The 23,852-nt window shown below is 32.7% G+C and overlaps 3 protein-coding genes across 6 annotated transcripts; 2 read left to right on the plus strand and 1 right to left on the minus strand.

The window, feature by feature from the left end:
• Positions 1-13: 13 nt before the first annotated feature.
• LOC120624613 (sphingomyelin phosphodiesterase 4) lies at positions 14-11,884 on the minus strand. 4 transcript variants are annotated; one of them, XM_039891258.1, is made up of 14 exons: positions 11,715-11,884; positions 11,205-11,335; positions 10,823-11,125; positions 9,637-9,739; positions 8,861-9,074; positions 6,292-6,463; positions 5,757-6,046; positions 5,276-5,459; positions 4,539-4,651; positions 3,747-3,964; positions 2,367-2,497; positions 1,518-1,625; positions 1,254-1,376; positions 14-405 (listed from the first exon to the last, which is right to left on the minus strand). In XM_039891258.1, exons 2-14 carry the CDS (start codon positions 11,223-11,225, stop codon positions 79-81), a joined length of 2,307 nt encoding a protein of 768 aa, XP_039747192.1. In that variant the 5' UTR covers positions 11,226-11,335; positions 11,715-11,884; the 3' UTR covers positions 14-78. The 4 variants fall into 4 exon arrangements, with proteins under 4 accessions (XP_039747192.1, XP_039747194.1, XP_039747193.1 ...); XM_039891260.1 differs by having other exon boundaries at positions 11,711-11,884; XM_039891259.1 differs by lacking the exon at positions 11,715-11,884 and adding an exon at positions 11,467-11,546.
• A 573-nt stretch (positions 11,885-12,457) lies between these two features.
• On the plus strand, positions 12,458-18,799 carry LOC120624364 (tRNA-dihydrouridine(16/17) synthase [NAD(P)(+)]-like). Its single transcript, XM_039890855.1, has 8 exons — positions 12,458-12,907; positions 13,373-13,532; positions 13,629-13,824; positions 14,062-14,310; positions 16,292-16,547; positions 17,661-17,822; positions 17,941-18,096; positions 18,388-18,799. The coding sequence occupies exons 1-7, from the start codon at positions 12,692-12,694 to the stop codon at positions 18,094-18,096; spliced, it is 1,395 nt and encodes a 464-aa protein (XP_039746789.1). The 5' UTR covers positions 12,458-12,691; the 3' UTR covers positions 18,388-18,799.
• A 1,622-nt stretch (positions 18,800-20,421) lies between these two features.
• On the plus strand, positions 20,422-23,317 carry LOC120624365 (palmitoyltransferase ZDHHC1). The gene is made up of 2 exons (XM_039890856.1): positions 20,422-20,639; positions 20,847-23,317. Exon 2 carries the CDS (start codon positions 22,081-22,083, stop codon positions 23,098-23,100), a length of 1,020 nt encoding a protein of 339 aa, XP_039746790.1. The 5' UTR covers positions 20,422-20,639; positions 20,847-22,080; the 3' UTR covers positions 23,101-23,317.
• The last annotated feature ends 535 nt before the right edge of the window (positions 23,318-23,852 follow it).

Below are 23,852 nucleotides of genomic sequence, written 5' to 3' on the forward strand. Positions count from 1 at the left end.
AAAACGAATGAAATCATGATTTAAAATATGACATTTATGTTAAATCAATAGTTATTAATATTTATAGTTTATGTTAAATCAATCATTCATGATTTTTAATCTTTTCAATGATACTTTCGATAAAACAATTAAAGACCACACAGTTATGAGGAAAAAGAGATAAAATATTCCACTATGGGAGAACATTCTAAAGATGATATAGCCAAGACTAATCCAAATAACAAACACGTATGACCCCAGACTTCGGAGAGACAATCGCGCGGGTAGTTCTTCGTTAACTACGCTTTGTTGGTAGCTTGAGTCTTTTACATAGAGTTGAATGGTTGTTGGTTTTTGTAATACTTCTCGCGCCACGAAACCCCAAAAATCGTTTCTTGTCCATAGTCTTGAAAATTCTTCACCATACTAAAATTAAAACAATTGTAAAACTTCAATATTTATCTTAACTTAGTTATTTTTATTTATTTATTAGTTTAAGTAATGAGGTTTCGCATTGCTTAACCAGTTTACCTAAGTTAAACAGGTCAAGTAACGTAAAATTTAAGCCGACCAGCTGTCCATTGTCCAATTGACTACATTTTGGTTTGTATGTTCATGTAAGCTGAGAGCCTAGTGGGTAAAACTTCGGCTTCCGTTTCGTGGGGACCGAGTTCCATCCCTGTCAACTCGTAACTTTTCAATTAAATGTCACTTTCTTTAGTGATATTTAATAAAACAAATACAATTAAATAAAACTTGTTTTAACGGTGATGGAATGCATGCATGACAGATTTCTCCATAATGTTCTCAAAGGTGTGTTAAGTCTACCAATCCGCACTTGGCCGGCGTGGTGGATTACGGCCTAAACCCTTCTCATTCTGACAGGAAACTCGTGCCCTTTATTGGCCGGTAATTGGATGATGATGATTATGATGATATATATAACCTAATCTGGTAGATTTAGGCAATTCCGTTTTTTTAACTTCTATTTTGTACCCTGGAGTCACTAAGAAGCGAGGTCGAGTGAATTGCAAGTTAATAGTACTATGGAACAAATGGTGCCCATTCAGTTGCGAGTAGGAACGTTAACTACCTGTGTTACTAAATGTGCATTTAGGACGAAACCTTTGAATGAAAGTCACGCAACTAAATTTTTACAATCCGTCCATAAGATTGTGTGTCAAAGAGTATACAAACAAATTCAAACATCTTCACAAACTCGCATGTTAATATTATCAGCATATAGGAAGTATTTATTTATATTAAATACTCACCAACTCATTTAGTCTTGTAGATATTTGATATAGTATTCTAACTAAAATTGTATTCTCATATGACATTATGGGCATGAGTTCTGGGTCACCCATGTACTGAATTCCAGTCGGTTTATTACGCAGCTGAAAAAACAAATATTTTATTTATAGTTTACGTAACATACGTACCCTATTCAAAAGTTCAGTAAAAATTAACATCAGTTTACATGATTCTGAATCAGTGGCACTCTATGCAATATAATGACAAAAATTCGAAGTACTTACTTTCTGTGCGATAGATAGAGTAAAGTTATGTGAATTCGCAAACGATGAATGTTCAACAGAATCTTCCAAAATTTCAGCCTCAAGAGGTAGCAGCATATTTCCATTTAACTGAAACAATTTATTTTTTCTTTTAAAATGTTTAGCTTTATTACTTTTTTGAGTTGTATACTGGGGTAAAATTGAACCCAAATAGGCTCACTTTGTTTGGCCGTCCGTCCGTAACACAGCTCTTTAAGTAGATAAAATTACTACATGTTAGAATCATTTATAACTCACTCATCAACCACTTATACTATATAATAAAGAGAAAGGTCTCTTATACTGACAAAAATTCTAGTTTCAAGACCACTCTCTCTCACTGCTGAAGTTTGAAATGCATTAAGTTTAAATATTAAGAGGTCCAAGTAAATATTACAGATGAGGTAAATAGAAGATCTCTCTAGCAAGAATAGATTTTTTTAGAAACCTGAAATACTAATATACAAACAATGTAAGTTTATGCTGTATACAAATATATTTAAATGGTATATTTTTTTTACTCTGATAATTTCATAAAAATAAGAATGATTTAACCAATTTCATAATAATATGTTTACAGTACTCTTTAAGGAGATGGTTTTATTGCATAACCCGCAACCACAGAGTCCAATCTGGGTTGGTGGGTTCAAGAATCCGAATTCTGTTATACTGGACATTTAATTATACACCGGAACTGAAGGATTAACGTGTTCTCTGAGTCAAGGAGTGGATAACACCTATTCCAAGCTGACACTGCGAATCCTTTACCACCTAAAACTTTTAACCAGATCTAGTATGATCTCATGGTTTGTATCATAAACCATTACATACCCCAAAAATAGTAATAAAATAATTGACGCAACTGGTCAAATAGATGGGAATTTTTTTATATTCCTCTAATAACACTGAGTCTTCCATCGTGTTTCCCATCATTAACCACAGTTTAGTAGCATTCCATAATCCTGTAAGGTAAAAAAAATATTGTTAGCCCTTTTTCTTCTGGCTTGCTTTACAAATACTATATCAGGTAGAAACTTATTATTACTGAAATAAAATTTTGCTTGTTACTTGCTGAAAATGTAGCTTAATCCCTACTAAGTTTGTTTGTTACGCTTTCGCGCAAAAACTACTAAACCGATCATTATGAAACTTTGTACACATATTTCTGAAGGTATTAGAATTAATAATGGATGCTTTTTATCCCAAAATTAAGCTCAGTTCTTTTGCGAGTGGGGTAGAAGGAGTTTGACGATTTTACACCATAACGCCTTCAAATGATAACCGATTTAAATAATTACTTTTGTATTTTAGAGGTTATAATGTCTGTTTAATTTTTTCCAAATTTCGTGTAGATCTGATGTATGTGATTGGAGATAGAGGACACAACTGCTCAGCGGACGGCAGCCAACCATTCTAAGTCATTTAAGGCTTAGCTATCCTAAATACATAAAGCACGTAGAATTACACCGAAATCGAATGCCACATGTCTTTCGAAAAACAAAAACAAACGCAGACGAAGTCGCGGGCAACAGCTAGTATAAAATAAATAATTCTTAAAATCTGTTAAGTAGTTTTTGTATTTATCCATTAAATATATACAATGACTCAACGAAATGTATCTTTTACCCTTTGTTATCATTAATGTCAATCAATGGACATCCACTGCTGGACCAGGTTGGTCCACCAATCGGTACTTGGCCAGAAATGGCTTGGACGGTAACGGGTTCATATGATGATGATGATGATGATGAAGGGGGAGGCTAGTGCTTTTCAGTAATGTTGCGTCTAAATCAGGTCAGCAGGAGGAGGCAAATTAAACACAAATATCATAGGCTCTTTTGAATGTTGTGACTATACCACCAGTTTGGCTAAGAAAATATTTTTGCTTGGAATAAAATGTATGACCATCAAACATAATAAATATAAGAGTCTATGAGCTCATCTAGCACGACAAAATGTGTGGATGGGGTAAATGACCGCATCCCCGCCCATTTTTTTTTTTTATAAATTTATATTGTAAATGTACCTTTTGTAAAAGGGTAAATTAGTAACAGATGTTCTAAATAATTAGTCAATCCAAAATCTTAAGATGGAAGATTGAATTTTTTTGTGCTATCCTTATCAACAGCAAAGAGTAGAAAAAGGTTTCGATTGTTTATTAATTTCGGACAGTTATTATTATTATTAAGCATATTTATTTAAAGCACTAACCTTGACTTTGCTGATTTAGTTTAGCGGTGCATTCTTCTATATTTTTATCAGCCGCATGCTTGGAAGCGAGGATCCGTTTCACAAATTCCATTATGAACTCTCTCTTGTTTTCACTCCAGACAGGATCATACTCAAATGTAGCTGTCATGTTCAATTCTGATATGGCTTGTTTCGCTATCGATACCCATTTGTTTAGAGCAACGCCGTTATATGTGTAACTAAAACATTAAAATTCCGATATTGGTTTATTCCTCATTCTTTTTTTATTATCTCAAATTGTGGTAAATAATGATGCAGTCTATAAAGGAAGCGGGCTAACTAGTTAGGGTTATGGCAGTTATATTAAACTCATACAACTTATTGGTTTCTACGCGATATCGTATTGGGAGGCGAAATAAAAAATCTATTTACTGGTAATTTCCTACCCTTTAAGGATCTTTCTTGAAAAAACTCATAATTTTTGAGTTTTAACAAAGAACAAAATGCTATCCTTGTTTTTTTCTTAATTTGTTAATAATAATTGCAATTTTTTATGAGCTAATATATACTTTCGACACGGCACACGGCACGGCTTTCTAGACAGCATTTCAAATCGAATAAGTTATCGCTCATATTCTTAGGAGCTTGATAAACAATTAACACGTTTGTGAACATGTTGAATATCCTAATGATTAAAGTACTTTACATTACAAGAAATCCTTGGGAAAATGTACGTTAAAGTACTCATTACAAAAAATCCCCGGGGATTAATAAAAAACTGCTATAAACGCGGACTTATATGAAGTGGGATACCTTTGATCTAAGTTAGAATTGTTATGGCTGTTGTCAGGGCTTCCGGAAACATTATCAGTGATCGCTCTCTCAAGATTCAACAACATGGGAACCAAATGTGGTTGGGCGAACACCTGCAACGTTTTAAAATATATTAATATTATATTTCAGACACAACAGGGAAGAAAATTCTGTCAGATCTGTTCTTGCTTTATTATTTATTGCATATTTTACACTGAATAATACTGCACTGCAGTATTATTCAGTGTAAAATATATATTTTTTATATTGAATATCAGTACATATAAATATTTTGGCTTGTTTTACTTCAGCGAATTATTTAAAAAGTTGTATTCATTTAGTTCAACTTACAATAAGTTGAACTAAATGAACCCAAAATAGAAAGGTATTCTGGTCAACTGAGAGTTCTACTATTCACCTTTCAATGCAAACTGTTTTGATTTTCAAAAAAAGATCTAGACCACCTATGGCAACAAGTAGTAGTTATATTTAACTGGCTAACTGGATGGGTATTTACTTCGTCCGAAGAAAAAGACAAAGCAGTATATTTATATGGTAGTACTGTATAGAAAAACTGATACAAATATCTTTCCTCCTATGTTTGGCCTGGGTTTTCTTCCCTTGGTCTGTGAGAATTCTCCTGTAAAGTATGTGTCTGTGTTAAGCAATTTACTCTGTCAGTCAGTCAGAAAAGTGTTTAAAACGTAAAAAAAACAATGGTAAATTATTAGATTTACCTTTCCCAGCCTAAACAGCATGACAGCATTTCTGTACACTGAGATATCTAACCTCATAAATCGAGGTATAACTAATTGAAAAATACATGTGTATGTTGGAAAATTCTCTGCTAGAAATTGTGTAAAGCTTTCGTCCAGCATGTTTGCATTGCCTTCTTCGGGGTTTCTTTGTGCTCCTGGGAACCTGAGAAAAAAAAATGTAATCAATATTCATGTGTATGCGGCAATCAAAAAATTGGACATTAAAATTATTTGCAAAACCTAACTCCACTCAAAGATACTTCCGAAAGATGAGAATTTGAGAAAATTTTTTTTTTATTCATTGAAAACTTAAGACGCTAATCGCAATTTTTTCCCCAGTCTGAATAACAAAATCAAAAATATTGATATACTATTTTTATATATATTATATGTTAAGAAGCGTCGATTTTCTTTTTTAAAGATAGTAAAAGTGGAAAACTCTGCAAAGAAACTATATTACCTGTACTGATTTATTGTGTTATCTGTATATCTCCATGGTTGAATAAGACTGAGCCACAATTCCAATACAAGCCTGAATGAAGCATCCAATGGCCAAGTTGTAACTAAATGTTTTACATAGTGATAAGCTCGCGAGCACATGATTTGCCTAGCATATTTTCTAAGGGCAGATGATGCAGTTGGGTCAGTATTATACTTTGCAGAAAAAGAATGAATGTGTTTAACTAAGACCCGTACAATTCTCACTCGTTCTTGGCTTGATGTTACAGCTGAATAATTCCTTTGATAAATCTAAAAAAAAGATAAAGCTTTAATTAAATTTGCAATGATTTATTATTTACACTCAAATCATTTGCAAATTCTATATTTCTGATTGCGCTAAGTCTAACAATGTGTCTTAAATAAAATATTGCAAATTGATAGAAGGGGTTGAAAATCTCTAATGGCATATTATTATCGCTTATGCTCATTTGATTTGTAGGACAAAAATTGAACATGTAATTGGGATCATTAGGGTTTATTATGTAATGACATACCTCAAGATTAGTATTGTTAAAGGATTCTACACTCATCCAAGTGTCAATAAATATTTGTAAAACTGTTTCTGATCTCCAAATCTCATTCCTGGATTGAGTTTGAGAGGAAGCTCGTTGATTACTTATGCCTGATAAGTCCGATATTACTAGTAATGATGGTGAAGATAAAGGCCTAAAACAAAAAAAAGTAATTTTTCTCCATCCAAATCAATTCTAATAATGCAAATGCAAAGCTGTTTTTATATATGTTAGTTCCAATCTTGATGAAATTTTCTACAATGATAACTAGCATTGTTGCATTACGGAATACCAACCAGGAAACGTAGCAAACATACTTCTATAATATAATATATTGTACGGCTCGACAGCAAACCGATCTTAACATTATTTTGCATAGAAATATGCTGCATTCTTAAAAACAGTTTCATAATAATTTTTAAACCAACACAATTGCTGCCAATATATCTTCTTATCTATATATATATAATGAAAATGGTCTTCGTTTGAGGCTCAATCACGCCTAAACCACTGATCGTATCGACATGAAACTACCACCATTCGATGCGAAATTTTTCCTAGATGGTTTAAGGCTATCTATTTTTTGAATTCCAACATTCCTTCATTTTTTTATTGCTGTTTTACTTTTATGAACATTTATCCCGCTAATAAAAACAAACATTTTCTCTTGATTCTTTTGTTTTCATGGATTTCAACAGAGTGTATTAAACGGATTATGGTTTTTTACATTCAGCTAAGAATCTACTCACGGTAGTGGAGAACGGCTGAACCAATTGGGTTTTTTTTTTATCTTCAGAATTGTCAGGAGAAAGTTTTGTATGTAAGAAAATTTTAAAAAAGCCCGATAAAAAGGTAAAAAATTTCGATGATAATCGAAGAATTCCCATCTATATAGTCACTCACCACGAAATCTCGGGAACCATAAGACTTAGAAACGTGAAACTTGGTAGGAATATTACTTTTGCTATGTAGAGGTCAGCTATGAATAGATTTTAAGAAATTCATTCCCCAAAGGGGATTGCGGGGGCGTTAACAATGAACAATTCCCGTTTTTAAACTATAGCACCTATAGACTTCAAATTTGGTAGGAATCTTCTGTAATAGGTGTAGAAATAGGCTATGGACGAATTTTACGATAGCTCACCCCACAGGGGGTTGCGGGGGTGGGTATTAACAATTAATATTTTTAATTTTCCAGCTAAAGCTCTTACAAGCTCCAAATTTTGTAGGAATTTTCTATAAGTGATGTAAAAATGATTTATGAACAAATTTTACGATATCCCACCCCAAAGAAGATTGCGGGGGCGTTAACAATGTAAATTTTCAATTTCCAAGCGATAGCTCCTATAGACTCCAAATTTAGTGAGAGTGTTCTATATGTAATATAAAAATGATCTTCGAGCGGATTTTACAATGAATCACCTCCAATAAGGTTCCTCGGGTGGGTGTTAACAATAAAAAATTTCAATTTCGAAATATAGCTTCTAAAAATTCTAAATATGGTAGGAATCTTTTATTATTCACATAAAGAACATCTCAAAATGGATTTCAATAAAGTCTACTTCCGACAGGAATTGCGGGGGTGGGTGTTAAAATCTAAAATTTTTATTTCTAACCTGTTACTTCTACAGACTCCAAATTTGGTGGGGATCTTCGTGTATGTAGGGATATTCGTGTATTTCCTTACAACAATCGTCTTTTTGGCAGCGGAGAAAAAGTCATTGAGAGGTTTCAAAAGCTATCCAATCAACGGACTAAGAATTTTACATTCATTTTACTTTTGCAGACTACATAACCGACGAATTCTTTTATTGCGGGATCGCGGAAATGTAACAGATTAAAATGAATGCATTTTCCAAGCACATGAGATGTGGAAAAGAAATTTAGTTACTTATTCCAATAGAATTCATAAAAAACATGCACAATTAATTTTCTATAAAAAATTGATGTCACGGAGAAAATTTTAGTTAACAGAAAATTCGTCGCACTTGAACCTAGACAGATTTCAACTTCACATATGAGACTTGCAATGACTTTAACTTAAACTTTCAATGCTCATTTCAAATTTTTTTCTTCATGTCAATTATTATTAATTTTTGGAAGAAAGGCACGGAATTGTTATAATGATTGCACATTGAAAGTTACAATGAATATTAGTGAGAAAAATCACCTGGATGAAAGATACAGGCTAAATCGATGGAATTTGGAATTTGAGTAAGTCTAAACAATATCGATGCTTACAGTTCTATCCGCGGGGCCTATTTATGTTCATACAAAAATAAAAAAAAGGAGAATAATAAAAATATGAAAAAAATAAATAAAAATGAAACATAAAATGTAATTTATTTCCTTTTTCAATTCGCTCAGCGAAGCGGGCGGGAAACGGCTAGTATATATATATATATATAATTCAAGTGAAAGAAAGAATCTTAGCATTGAGCTACAATCATGATGCTACCATGAGACACATGAAGCAAATTACAATCCTCCTCAAGGGTCCAAAGTTCCTCACCAGAAAATTTAAAATATAAAATATAAAACAAATGCCAACCTGTGTGCTGTTTGTAGCGGAGCAATCATAGAAACTTTTCCTGTGTAATAAGATATGTTTGGTGAAACAGGAACATTGGGATCACATGGCAGGAAATGCATAAGATAATCACAGGCCAGTGCAAAATATACACTATTCCAGTTGTCCCAATCTTTGCTTTGATTATTATTTACCAGATATAATGCAAAGTAGAAAATATAGTAATCAAATGGATCTGTATTTGTTTTTAGGAAAATTATATTTGACTTAAAGAAGGATTTCAAATGTGTTTACAAAGAACATACAAAAACTATATTTAATAAATGCACTTGCTGTAAAAAAGAACACTACAACTATTTTTGGAGTGCGAATTGTTTTGATGCTGCCTCTTATTGTTCATAGTGTATAAAAACTATAATAAGTCTATTTATATCCCCTCACTCACAGAGGGATCATATCAAACGTAGGTTGGCAGATTTAGGTTATGAGTTCATTACCATACCTAAATACAAACACATAATACTTTCATGTCAAACTGAGAATTATTAATAATTGTTAGTTGTTAGTAATGACCTGCACAGAAGTCACTGCCTGCTACAATTCTTAGAGGATATTATAGGAAGTTCTCCTTCATGGATCTTTCCATTTTATGCTAATCCTGGTCAAAGCCCCTGGGCATGCTACAGGTTTGTAGTGATAATGATTGAGAATTAAGACCCGAGAGGAAAAAGTTGGTCACCCACAAATTCAAGGGACTTATTTGCACTGAACACACCATCATCATTACAAAAGGATACTTAGGGCTAAAGCTACAACATTCAATGCCTGAGAATCCATAGTTATTAAATCAGCATAGAACTGTGGACATCTACCTCTTTCAAGTGTCATTTGCAATTGTAACTGAAACAAAAGCAGAAATAGTAAAGAAAACACAAAGATAATATAGTTTACACACAGAAACACATACAAATTAATCTCACCATAAAAAAAAATGCAATAAGAAATGGAAAAAACATACATCCCAGAGCCGTGGTCTTATAAGTGGGAGGTTCTAGGCACAATCCAATCTAATTCAAATTCAAAATTCATTTATTTCATGTAGGCCTAGTTTAAAAGTCCTTTTGAAATGTCAAGTCAGTCTGTTAGTAGTAGTTAGAGTAGTTAGAGCCACCGGTTCAGAAGGCAGATTCCACTGAGAAGAGCCAGCAATAATCTCAGCAGATTGCTCATTTCCAATATCATTTCCATCATTTGTTCAATCACATTGTTTGGAATTTAATTTAATAATTAATCAGCCAATCAGGTCAACCAGCAGGGGCTATTTTGGAATTTTCTGTGATCTGGTCTGTCGGGAGGCTTTGACCATAACTGGTTTCTACTCTATGGACAGGTTTAGAAACCAAATAGGGGTTATGGGTTCAATATAATTGCCACATGCCTAATACCACCAGCTACCATCTTAGAATGCAGTGCAATAATAATAAATATATGTGATGTAAAATCAGATGACATGACAATAGTAATAAAAATACAAAAAATATTAACAAAAAAAATAATATTCTTAGTTCTAAATGAAATAATATAGTAATTATAATATGATATCAAATCTCTCTATAGATGTGTTGACAATGAATTGGGAGTTGCCGCAGTACTAGATTATTTAAGCAGAATAAAAACCTGTATTATTTCAGAAAATTCCATGGTGCCTGGATTTATTTAATGAATTTAAATAATACCAGACACCATTAAGCTGATTAGAAGTGATATCACTTCTAAACATCTTCTTGCACAATTATATGTATAATGTTATTCAAAAATGCTGTTAAATTAAATTACTCCATAGGTACCACTACAAGTACCGCAGCAATGCTGCTCTCTATATATGGGCCTGACTTTAGTTGCGGCACAGGGAAACAAGGCAAGAGGTAACAGCATTCTCAGAATAGACAGGTAGTTGTTAGTATTTATCTAAAAATCACTTACTGGTAAAATATTTAATGGTAGATAATATTTTAACTGAGGATCCAACAGTAGCTTGTAGCACAAGCGAAACATTGGGCCATGGGGTTCCAGGAAACCTAGTAACAGGTTAAACTCATGTCTGTTCCGCTCAAATGTAACATGTCGTATACCCCATCCATTTTGAAGCGATGGTGCGAAGATATTATTTATCAGTTGTGGGAATAACGCTTGGAGATCCTTGTGTGAACCTGATTGATCTATGATTTTGGTCAATTCTTTAATTCTTTCATGTAACGACAAATTGAGGCATGTGTAAAATTTACTCTAAAATAAAAAAATGCATTTATGGTCAACAATTTAAGGTTAATAAATTATTCCGTTAAAGATCTCATACAACACTTACCATTATATTATCATCTGCCATTTTTACTTCTTAATAATTGTTTAGGTTCAAATGCAGTCGATTATATTTTAAGAACAAACAGTAGGTTAGCTGTACCTTAGCCGAATCAGGATATTACTCTAATAGTGGTCCTGTCGTAATAGAAATTTATAATTATTATTGCTAAAATGTAGTTTCTTAATAGTTTCTAATTAAATCATCATCATTTTGTCTTCAAATTTACATCACAAATTAAAATTCAAAACTTTACTGTGCACTTTACCGGTCTGAGATATTTATTTACTGGCATATAGACATACATTCCCTATATACACATATACTCTTTGAGTACTGGTCTCAGGTCTGTGCTGTGGCCAAGGGGAGGCAGCACCACAGATTAATGACTAGGCAACACAGACCCTTATATTGTGTCAAATTATTTACTTATTTTTTCGGTATTCTTCCCCGTTTGGAAAAGGCAAAGCTATACACCGTACCACGAATTCAATGTTTATCAAATAGGTTACCTACTGGTTTAGGTGCTGTTTTTCCAACCAGTTCGTAGGTAACGCTCCTTTGAGGTTTTCTGAGCAGCGTGAGTGTATTCTCCTTTAATGTGGTATTGGTGAAATATGTATAACTTCTTCTTGTTCTTTTTTTTTTTGCTTTTTTTGCTTTTAGGTGTGCCAATGGGCACGTATAACGCCATGCTCCTAAAAAACGAACACAGATATAGGACCTACCCACATAAAGGAGGTATTGGTATTACTTGCCGTTACGGCTACTTAGACAGGGGAAGTTAATAAAGTAAAGCATAGAAAGATATAGATTCTAATAATTAAATTTTTTTGTCCTTATCTCCGTGGCTTGTTTTTGTGTCCCAGAAATATCAATGTGATGTTTGTGGAGCAAACAAGAAACGCCTTAAAATCTTGTTTTTAAAATTCGCATATTTTTCAGCTTTCATCGATATATTCAGATGAATCATTGTTTATTATGATCACAAATTAATATAAAACAAATACTTGTTGAATAAACTTCTTTGCCTGTCCTGAAAAGGAAGAATAAAGAGATAAAAAAAAAAAAAAAGTTATAGAACCTCGATGACATAGCTGTACGGTTAGATACCATTGGCTTTTTTCTTATGGCAAAGAATAAGATTTTTTTTTTTTTTAAGAACTGTCATTTTATTTAATTATTTATAATTTATATTTTCACCGATCAATCTCCTTCGTGCCTTCTTCATCTACAAGACATTGGCGAAGTACCTTGTGCCCAGTTGGCACAGACAAAAGCCATAAACAAGAATTGAATTGAATTGAATAATTTATATTTAATTCGTGTCTTAAATGTCAGATAAATAGTCCATACATAAGTCCCAAATTATCTATACCTTATTAAAGTGACTCACTAAACCATATAACATAGTACGGTAGTGATCGAGCGAGAAGCGAGCTTTACTTCACTTTTTGGATTTTAACACAAAGACTAAAATTGTATGTATTAAAATGAATAGTGAATGGTATGACTTGATAGGCCGACCTAAATATGTAGTTGCACCTATGGTCGATGCCAGTGAGCTGGCTTGGAGGTTATTAAGTAGGAAACATGGGGCTACACTTTGCTATACGCCAATGTTGCATAGTACAGTTTTCACAAAGGACCCAAAATATCGAAAAGAAAACTTTACAACTTGCAGTGAAGATCGCCCATTGATTGTTCAGGTATATTTAAAAATACTGAATTCATTCTTATATTTTTAGTAAATAAAGAACATTAACCATCTATAGATAACATATATGAATAGATTTTGTTAGATGGATATGGTCCTGTGAACAAATATTTCCTATAAATTCATCCCACAACTAAATCAGAGCCACCCCTTAGAATGTTCATTAACTATTATGGACCTTGGTAGAACTAAAATGTATTTGTTTCATTTAGGTTACTTGATTTAACGTTATATGGACACCCAACCTTATACAGACAGTCGAGCAGGACAGCTTGTTGTACTCTTGTTGTTAACTTGGCTGCTTCATGCTCTTTTAATATTATGAATTGGTGTTTTTTTGGTTGTTCAGTGATCCTGTCCGAATGCAGTAATATAATAAATTTATGTTTATACAGTCAAAGTTGTATTAAGTACAGTTTAGCTTTGCAGTACTTTAAATTGTTGTTTACATTTTAAGTTCTGTGGTAATAATCCAGAAACAATGGTTGCTGCCGCAAAATATGTTGAGAAAGATTGTGATGCTATTGATATAAACCTTGGATGTCCACAATCAATTGCTAAACGTGGCAGGTATGGTTCTTTCCTTCAAGATGATTGGGAACTTTTAAGAAAAATGGGTAAGCACAACCTCATTTTTATCACCTAACTACATACCAACAGGTAACCATTACATATTTTGTTAAAAAATCAATAATTTTTGAAACCTCTTTTAGTAACTGCAATGTCTGAATCAGTTTCCGTGCCTATATCATGCAAAGTTCGAATTTTCGAAAGTGTAGAAAAATCCATACAATATGCATTAATGTTGCAAAATGCAGGATGCAAGTTATTAACAGTTCATGGCAGAACAAGGGAACAGAAGGGACCACTGACAGGTATAGCACGTTGGCAGCACATTAAAGCTATTAGGTTTGTTTCCAGTAATTAATTAATCAATAAATAAAAAAATTATCATAGTATTTATTCACTCACCATTTTTTTTAGTAAATAGTTAAAGTAAATAATTATTTGCCTTTAAATATTTAAAGCTAAAATAAGTATATATAATATTTGATTAAAATTCAAATCATTTATTGGGCAAAAACAAAATACACAGGTGAAGAAATATTCTGCAAAATAAGCTATAATATTCTCTTTTATTTTTAGAGAAGCCGCATGTATTCCAGTGTTTGCAAATGGAAATATACAGTGCTTGGAAGATGTCCACAGGTGTTTAGAATACACCAAAGTGGATGGTGTAATGAGTGCAGAAGGTAATCTTACCAACCCTGCTATCTTTGAAGGAATCAATGCAATCACCTGGGAGGTTGCATTGGAATATCTTGATTTTGTACAGAAATATTCGTGTCCATCATCTTATATAAGAGGCCATTTGTTTAAGATTTTCCACAAAATGTAAGTATTACTTTAAATTAAATTCCTGCAAATTGTTAAACCTAATCTTTGTGTTAGTAAAAATTCAGCTTCCGAATATACGTGAATACCACCTAATTGACAAGAAAAGGAGTATGAATTTTTAGGCTTACTTATTCATCTGCCATTTTTATATCTATAAATAAAAAAAGGATTTCTTTAAATTGTAGCCATGCATAAAACTTATATTAATTAATGCCTAGTATCAATACATATAAGTATTATATCACATAAAAATCGTCTTAAGTGTCAGGTTTCCGAAACATTAAGCTACCAAAGCACTGACGTAATAAGAAATAGACTTAAGGTCAGCACTCAGAAACGTCCCAACTAAAAGAGTATTCAAACGCAAAAAAGGTTTGAATTTCTAAACTACCTCGAAAACTAATAGATTACCTTACAAAGTGGCATACTGCCAAGGCATATTATTCAACTTAAGTACGAAAAGATGATGGCGTATTTTTTTTCTAGGAAGTAAATGATTGTTTATCATTTTTAATAATTATTTGGCTTGGCACAGTATTTTATTTAAAATAAACAAAAATTAGCATATCCTTTTGTTTCGCGTTGCGCTGCGTAGAAAAAGAGAGATTTACTATACGTTCACTATATTCGTCACTATATTGTATGAGCGATTGAACGATTTTAGTAGTATTATTTTGTTCATCTATTCAATCTATTTTAGTTTCCCTCGAGATCCTAAATGTTGTTTACTATGTAAAAACATTGTAGCTCGATCGTGACTTGAAGAATATTTGATCCGTGAGAATACCGGAGATATAAATAAGCAAAAAAAATTAAAATAATAGCTACTCCATTACTCCTAATTATGACATAAATTGACTGTACGCTCGAATTGGGCGAAGCTGCGTACGGTGATTTTATAGAACTCCTCCCAGTCGAAGCTGCATAAGGTGATAGACTGCTGCAAGAAAAAAAAATCAGTAATGATATATGATACAAATTGAAATGTTTAAATTATTAGAATTTCTTTACATGTACAGGTTAGCTCGGACGCTTTTTTTGTAAACTTTGTATGAGACCAGCCGTTCATTTCTTATTACGTCAGTGTACCAAAGTTATACTGGTGGTGTCTCCAGTGAATAATTATTACAATTAAACATATAAATTGGCGCTAAAGTACTATTACTAAAATAATATTATAGAGGGGATTTTTTTTTCTGTTTGTTTGTACTCACACACACAATTGCAGTAATGTAACCCAAGGTAGCAATTGTTTTCCTATAAAATTCATTATTCGGCGTGAACTGTGAAAACGGTTGATGATACTTAAAAAGTATGTATTACATAATTAAATTACTCATTAGTACCTACTTAGAAGTCCGCGACGAATATATCTAATCATCATAGTTAAGTCGCAATAGCAGCTTTTGTGTTCCCAAATTTTATAACATCGCCGGTAGAAATTAAATGAAGCAGTTATAGTGAGCGTAAATAATGTGAGGACTACACGTAAACAAAGCTTAAATGATGAGTTAATTTTAAAACTACACCCGATTTTTTTTTACAAGAATACACAACTTTAAAATACGTTTTAAATAAAAAAAAAAAAAACTAGGATGAAGACGCTGGAAAGAACTCTAGTAACTATATAAATTGAATTTTAACTCTTGTTAATTAAAGTGTTGGATTTAATTGCAATAATAAAACTATTTTACAGAGCTCATTTGCATATTTAATGTTTTTTAAATATTAATAAATTAAGTTATTATATTATAAACCTGTCCATTTCGACAATGTTAGTCAGTAGTAATTATTTGTATTGATGTATTTTGCATGCTATTTAGGATTCTTTCCTAGAAATGTTGGACAGTACGCAATCCACACTAAAATATTCAAACCCATTTTTGTACAAAATATTTTTAATATAAATTGGTGCTAGGTTTAGCTAGTTTTCAATAATTCATTTTGCATATCTTACTTTAATTTAATTTTGTTTCAGATTTACATTTGAAAGTAATAACTGTGAAAGGCAATTGTTAGCTACAGCTCAATGTTTGGATGACTTTAGACAAGTGTGCCTTAAAATAAAGCTAACATATTTACCTTATCACCAAGGACAATTAACTTTTGAGAATACTGAAGGCATTACCAGAAATGGATGTAATTTAATATTACCACCATGGTTGTGCCAACCATATGTTAGGATATCTCCAGAAGAACACACACAGAAAATGGAAAATTTGTCTCGAAACCAGGTAACTAAATTCCGATTCTTTAATTCTCTCATCCATCAACTGTAATCATTACCAAAAAAAAAAACAAAATATTATTTATAAATTTAAATTTTTTAAACTACTTGCTTACTTCTTTATCTAATTTTATTATTAATGTTTAATTGACTTCTTTGAGTTAGTTTACTAAAGTTTTATTTTATTTTATTAATTAAAGAAGTCCGAATATTTTGGTTTGGGGCTTGGTTAACTGGTTGGACTGGCCGCCATTTATACTCTTTTTTTTAAAGGCGCCATGCAAAAATCCTTCCACCACTTATCACACCAACGCGACGGTTAATATATAAAACTAAATAGTTTGTTTGTTTGTTTACTTAAACGGAATGATTAAAATTATTTCAGTGTTTCATTGCCCATTGTTCGAGGAAGGCTGTAGGCTATAATCACGCTAAGACGAATAAGAGCATAGCATCAATGAAGAATGTTTTAAAATCCGGTGTTTTTTGTTCCCTTTTGAGAGCTTGAGCGTGCGCTGCATAAACGGTTAAAGTTTCGATAAAATCATGTATGACAAAGTTGATCCCCTTTAAAAGTTCTAAAAAAAATTCCGCGACAGCATATGTTTATCTTTTAAACTTATACGCGGATGAAGTCGCGAGGGACCGATAGTTTGAAATATAATTAATACTGCAATACCAATTTAAAATACTAAAACCTTTTGTTTCTACCGGTGAAAAGCTATTGCGACTAAATTATTACAGTTAGGTAATTGTCATTGTGATTCTTGTGATTCCCTCGCGTACTTTTTGTATGGTATAATGAATTACGACGACGATTTTTTTATATATAACCAATTGTTTTCTCAGCGGACGCCAAGTTATGAATTTTATAGGTGAAACTTTGGTACTTTATTGTAATCTATACTAATATTATATAGAGGAAAGATTTTTTTGTTTGTTTGTTTTTTCCTACTGAATAGGTTCCGAAAGTGCCTAATGGACTGATTCTAACCATTTTTTCGTCAAAAGAAAGCTTAACTCTTAAAATGTAAATCAACAATGTTTTTGCGTGCCTGCTATTAAAATTTCAAAATATTGCAGATAGTTGACTTAACTATTTATTAATATGGTTTCTTAGAATGACGCTAAAAGAAGTCCCGAAGGTCTAGATGGAAATGTCATATCTAGAAAAAAAATGAAGAAAATCCGACGAATATTGAGAAGGCCGGTCAAACCAGATGCTGAGCAAGCTGGCAGAACTAGCGAAATTTGCGTTAATAATACTTGCCCTAATCCTTTGGTAATTCTATCAATTATTGTTTCAAAATATTTGTAAAAAAAAATCTGAATATTTTTTAATTTTTAGATATTTTCTTTTATATTACTTTACTTTTAAATTACGTGCAATATTGTTTCAGGGTGGTAAATGTGAATACCGGCTTTGCAAAAAATGTTGTAAAAATAAATGTTTTGAGGAGGACTTAGATTGCAAAGGACATAGAATACTTGTGCATAGTAGGCGTGAAATGGCGAAAAAGTTTGCGCATCAAAACGAAGTACAATGTTTAGCATAGGTACATTATTTACCTTGGTTGTGTTGATTTATTGAAATGTTAATCAGTATATATGTATTTTAGGAAGAAAATTATGACCAAATGAAATATTTCTTATTATCTGCAAACATTTCCTTACCCTCTCATTATCCTATTAGCGCTAAACAGGGTCTAATTTCCTAATCATTTGGCGCCACTCACCTTTCTACAGTGCACTGCTAGACTAAAGGCGGACGGGTTGGTGATACCAATTCGCAGCCGAAGGTAGTAGCAGCACAGCGGACGCTGCTGCCCAATCTGTTATATTTCCAGAATCTCCTCGTACGACACCCGTGGGAAGAGAAGGAGTAGGAGGACTCGGAGGAGAGAGTAGAGAGTAGGAGGCCGTCACTACTCGGTACGCATATTTAAAGTAACTTAGTAGAACTCCAGCCGCTTAAGAGGATACCCTCTTCTATCTAAATACAAGAGAATTAAAGGACGTTGTTTGTCGTATATTTTGAAGAAGGGCGTTTAACAATTTAACGGTCAAATAATAGGTATGGAAAGCTTCAGTCAGTGGCGTGAATAGAGGGTATGCACAGGGTATGCAGGTGATATAAAATGAAGAAATTCTCCAGTACGAGTTATAAAAAACTCAAGGATATTAAGTTTTTTATAACTCTTACTGGAGATTTTAGATCTTTGAATCGAGTTATGATTCGGAAAGGCAAATAGGTTATCAAAATTAAGCTTAATTTGCTATACTCCGCGAAAAACAATCCTTATACCCCACACCAAACAGATCTTCGGCAATATACCCTACGCACGTTTCGCTCCGAAACCGGAGCACCATCAGGAGATGTTGACTGAGATGTTGAATAATTGTTAAGTGAAAAATTCGCCAAATGTGTCGCCTTTTATACCTTTCTGACCCCCACCTAATCTATCTAAGCCCCTCCCACCTCATTAGTGCCTCTGAATATGTTCAATAGAGGTGAAGTTGATAAGTTTATTTGTTCGTTTAGTAATTCGAACCTCCCATTCCTATGTTTAATAATTTCTAATTGTTCCCTCAAATCAAGTCTCAACCCTTTGTCGCAAGCATGTAATATTTCGTATGAATGATTACTGGTTACGTTATGTCCACTGTCTAAAAGATGTTTTGCAAAATGACATTGCACACACAAGAGAGAAATAACACTTACACGAGAGGAAGCAAAATTTAGTGTGTTTGACCGGACACCGAGAGCCGCCCTATTCGCGTTAGAGAAGAAAGGCGCGCTTTATCCCATAGACAGAACAACGAAAATTCGACGTTTTTGTTAAAATTACAAAAAGTTATACAAAATAGTAATAGTGATAAAATGGACGTAGTTACACGATAAGGATCCAATCCAAAAATGAACACATGACATTGTCATCAACACTAGGTACCAGTCCACATGTATGGCAGGCATTTATTATGAATCTACTAAAAAAATCCAATCCTCATGGATCATTAGTGAGAAACAATATTTATAGGTAATAGTTTAAAATAAATAATCTTAAAAGAGATCCAAAATTAATAAATTTACAAAATAAATTTACACTGCCGACGAATACGTGCAGGTTATTAGGAGTAGTAAAAAAATGGTAAAAGAGGACTTCCTGAGCTCACAAAATATTGAAAAAAATATAGTCAACGGAAAAACTTTTACAAACAAGCAAAAAACTAATTGGTTACAAACAAAAGTAATTTCATTAAAAAAGAGGAGAAATATATTATTTTCATGAAAAGTGAAATAAATGAAGACCAGTATTGTGAACTTAATATACAAAAGAAAATGAAAGGAAAATCTTGTGATTTTTCTGAAAGGGACTTTACCATTTTGTGGCCTATGGGCAAAAAGATTGCTCAACCTAAACTAGATGATCTGAGGTCAATGTTCCACTTAATTCCAAAAGATTGTTTAGACTTTTACAAGTCTCTACAGGGGGATGAAAATATAGAGGACGACCTCGAAGGATTCAGTGGTCAGCCTGATTTTCATATTGAAAATGTAAGTCAGGAAGAATAAGCATATTAAAATAATGATTATGCAATGAATCTCATTTTTTATAATAATTATCGGTACTTATCACATTTTTTTTATATATTGATAAGAAAAGATGTGTGCGGTTATATGAATTTTTTTTTTTTTATGTGTATGTATTAGTAGTTTTATTTATTTTTCAATATTTAGTTAACATTTCATGATGTGGTTCCTTATTGCGAAACATCATTTTATGCTGGTTTTATTGAGAATATAATTTATCAAAAAGGATCCAAACCCATATTTTCTTGAATAATATTTGAAATATGAAATTAAACTTAGTAATTTTGATTTAAAGTTAAAATACAAATAGTTTTCCTTCTAATTTCAATAAAACCAACAAATTTACAGCACAGCATCATAGAAGAATTCCGATGCAAACTTTAAAATTCAATATCTCAAAACTAGCTTAATGTGGATTGGATCCTTATCGTGTATCTACGTCCAAATATTTTAACGAAATAATTTTAGTGCAGGTGTAGTTTTCGACCATAGTTACTGAACCAGAAGGTAAGAGCATGGTTTTTAATTCTGCTTATAACTAGAATAAATTTTGTTTTTTGTTTAGTTACTGGTGCAAGACAGGGTAGTGCTACTAAAACGGTAACCTAAGAAAGGTTACCGTTTTAGCCTACCCTATTTCTAGACCAACTATAGAGATGTATTTGTACCCATTCAACTGTCATGTAACTGTATATGGAATATCTATTATTTTAGGATGGTGAAAAACTGTACCAAGAAAAATGAGAGGAAAGTTGAAAATGATATGCAAAATGCGGTGACTGCTGTATTGAAATATAGAATGGGTTAGGTATCGTTTGGCTGCTACCACTAATGTTCCACTTACGTTAGAGCGGAAAGTTGCGCAGGTGTTTACGATAACCCACTACGCATCGAGCAACGATCTTATCCACTAGCGTACCCACCCGTATCTTGTCAAGACGGCGTAGACACCCTTTTTTTCTATTTTTATAACCAAAGACCTCATATTATGTGATTAAAAAGCTATATTTAAAATATAAAAATAATGTTTTTTAATTATGCTCAAAGCTTAGTGTCCCCGTCATTCCCCGCCTTTCCCTAGCACTCCTTTTTCCGTGTTTTGATGATTCTGACGACAAAGCGCTTGGTGACATATATGACGTCAGGTGACCTTAAATTGTTCCGCCGATGAGCGCGGTGACGTATACGTTGAAGCCTGCCCAGACGATTATAAATTGTACGAACGACTTTTGTATGAACAACTTATGACCATAGACGAATATTATAACTATTTTATCCATATCAATATTCAAATACCGAGGGTATGTGTTTTGTGTAATAACTAGGTTAGTGTATGTGGTATAAAGTAACAATGAAGCCGTAGGACTTACCGTGTGCACGTGTTAAAGCACGGGAACCGGGAATAGAGAAGGCTTACTCCCGTTTATTATTATACATATATTATACATATATTATTTGGATATTACTTTCTCTTGTATGCCAGTGCTCTGAGAGTTGATAAAGCTGTATGAGAAGATAAATTTTTATCTTTTCCCCAACGAGAAAATTGTATCTTGCCCAAGCTAGCTGTGGTCACCTGTGCACTCCGCGTCGATACATGAATCATTTAAAATTATTAGTTTAATTTTTAAGTAAGTATTTCGTTTTGTTTGACGTTGGAATTATTTTTAACTCCTTTTTCTCAAATCACAATTATTTCGCGTTCTAGTTGTTAACATTGACGTTGAGCTGTGTAAGATTCATAGAGACCTGCCTACCTTCGGAATAAAGGATAGAATACTTTCGAATGAAAAATATTTCATTTTTCACTCCTGACTTCACCCTTGAAATAACTATTTTAATACGGTACGTAGGATGCGCGCGCATATCCACATCTGACCTAATTTAATTTGTTTGTCAGCGTCAGTAGTTAAGGTTACTACGTAGCTTTTGTGAAATATTAATTTAAATGCATAAATGTTGTACATCGCACCAGACTCAGAGGACCCGAAGACGATTAAATGGATTGCAACTTCCTTTAAACTATTTGCAAGTTATCAGTTGGGTTGTCTTTTTGATAACAGCGTTATTTAACTTTGTTGTGCTTATACAGATACAATTTAACGAACTAAGGCTGGTGGCATTGATAGTTTATGTTATTTTGTATGTGTTTCATATAATTTCGCACCTTGTTGCACTACTATTGGATCCGGGAGAAACGGATATACGGAAACAGGAAATAAATACTCTTCCGGAGTTTGATCGGACAATACACGCCCACGTTATTGAAAATGGAAGGTGTCATCTGTGTAATATAAATACCAGTACAAGGAAGACGAAACACTGTGGGATATGCAACAAATGTGTCGATCACTTCGATCATCACTGCAAGTGGTTGAACAATTGTGTTGGTCAACGCAATTACTCAGCCTTTATTTTATGTGCCCTTTCAGCTTTATTAATAGCTCTATTAACATCAGTTCTGTGTGTAACAGATATTACCTTATTCTTTACAAATCCACGACAACTTAGTTCGATGGCACAACACTTTGTAAATTGTACACAAGAAACAAATGTGAGTGATACCAATAAATATTGTGTAAGTTCGATATCGTTTTTAACATTTCTACTGATATTGTGCATTTCTGGTCTAGCTATATCTTTTGCTTTGTTACATTTACTATGTTTTCATGTTTATATATCGATCTTGGGGGTCTCTACCTACGATTATGTTATAAAAAATTCGCAAACGACATCCATAAGTTTTTGTTGTTGTGGAACGCAAATAAGAAAGCTCTATCAAATGAATAAATATAAAACAAAATCCAATGAAACTTCCCATGGAAAAGGGCATAATACACCTCAGACTGAACCTAACGTCCAACATTTTTTGAGTAATTTAATTAGCGAAGAGATAAACAGGGCTAAAAAGATTTTTATATACGACACTAATAAAATCCATCCAAGTAATGAAGATCGATTTAGTTAACGCATTTTAATCACGATAACTTTTCTATTTTCTGTGAACGACGCTTACTAAGCAACTGTATTTTTATTTAGTAACTGTACTTTATAATGTACCATTATTTATTTAAACGTTTGAGTTCTAAGAGCTTTGGTGAAGTGCCTTGTTGATATGAAAATATATTTCATTTTGATAAGATTATCGTTATGTTAATAAGATTTATTTCTATTTAAGCAAAATACAAAACGTTATTGTTATATTTTTCTAAATAAATTACTGTAGTAAAATACTTATATTTTATTTTATTAAAAAAATCTTGTTCAAAAAAGTGTTGCCCGCGACTTCGGCCGTTTTTGTTTGTGAACAGTTTATTTGAGGCAGTAGCAGCAGCAAAATAGTCGATTTCACTGTGTAAGCAATTTTTCGAGTCAGTAAATGGATAGGGCCTACTTTGGAGGTTTGAGGAGAATAAAGTGTAATTATATATACCTACTACGTCGGATTCAGCTTTTATCACTAACTAACTAACATAACTATTAATCTTTGTTACTTCCTTATAATCTATCTTTTGGTGAAGAAATGGTTGAAATCAGTCTAGATTTTTCAAAGCATTTTTGTTGCAAACAAAAATTTTAATCGGGAGTATCAGCTATAAATTTTCCAAATTGCATTCAAATACGTTTAGTAGTTTTTGTGTGACGCTCGCACAAACAGACATATAAGCAAACAGAAAAACTCAAAAAATGCATATTTACGTTCTATTACCACCGCCACCC

This window comes from Pararge aegeria, chromosome 6 (assembly GCF_905163445.1).
Source record: "Pararge aegeria chromosome 6, ilParAegt1.1, whole genome shotgun sequence".
Classification (NCBI taxonomy): Eukaryota; Metazoa; Arthropoda; class Insecta; order Lepidoptera; family Nymphalidae; genus Pararge; species Pararge aegeria.

What these genes read in the sequence shown, in the direction of transcription:
- LOC120624364 (XM_039890855.1), top strand. Translation starts at nt 12,692, where the DNA reads ATGAATAGTGAATGGTATGACTTGATAGGCCGACCTAAATATGTAGTT. An exon ending in ATCGCCCATTGATTGTTCAG is followed by an intron (nt 12,908 to 13,372) that starts GTATATTTAAAA and finishes TTACATTTTAAG; the next exon opens with TTCTGTGGTAATAATCCAGA. An exon ending in AAAATTTGTCTCGAAACCAG is followed by an intron (nt 16,548 to 17,660) that starts GTAACTAAATTC and finishes ATGGTTTCTTAG; the next exon opens with AATGACGCTAAAAGAAGTCC.
- LOC120624365 (XM_039890856.1), top strand. Translation starts at nt 22,081, where the DNA reads ATGCATAAATGTTGTACATCGCACCAGACTCAGAGGACCCGAAGACGA.
- LOC120624613 (XM_039891258.1), bottom strand. Translation starts at nt 11,225, where the DNA reads ATGGCAGATGATAATATAATG. An exon ending in TGTTGTAGCTTTAGCCCTAA is followed by an intron (nt 9,075 to 9,636) that starts GTATCCTTTTGT and finishes AAACAAATACAG; the next exon opens with ATCCATTTGATTACTATATT. An exon ending in AACACAATAAATCAGTACAG is followed by an intron (nt 5,460 to 5,756) that starts GTAATATAGTTT and finishes TTTTTTTCTCAG; the next exon opens with GTTCCCAGGAGCACAAAGAA.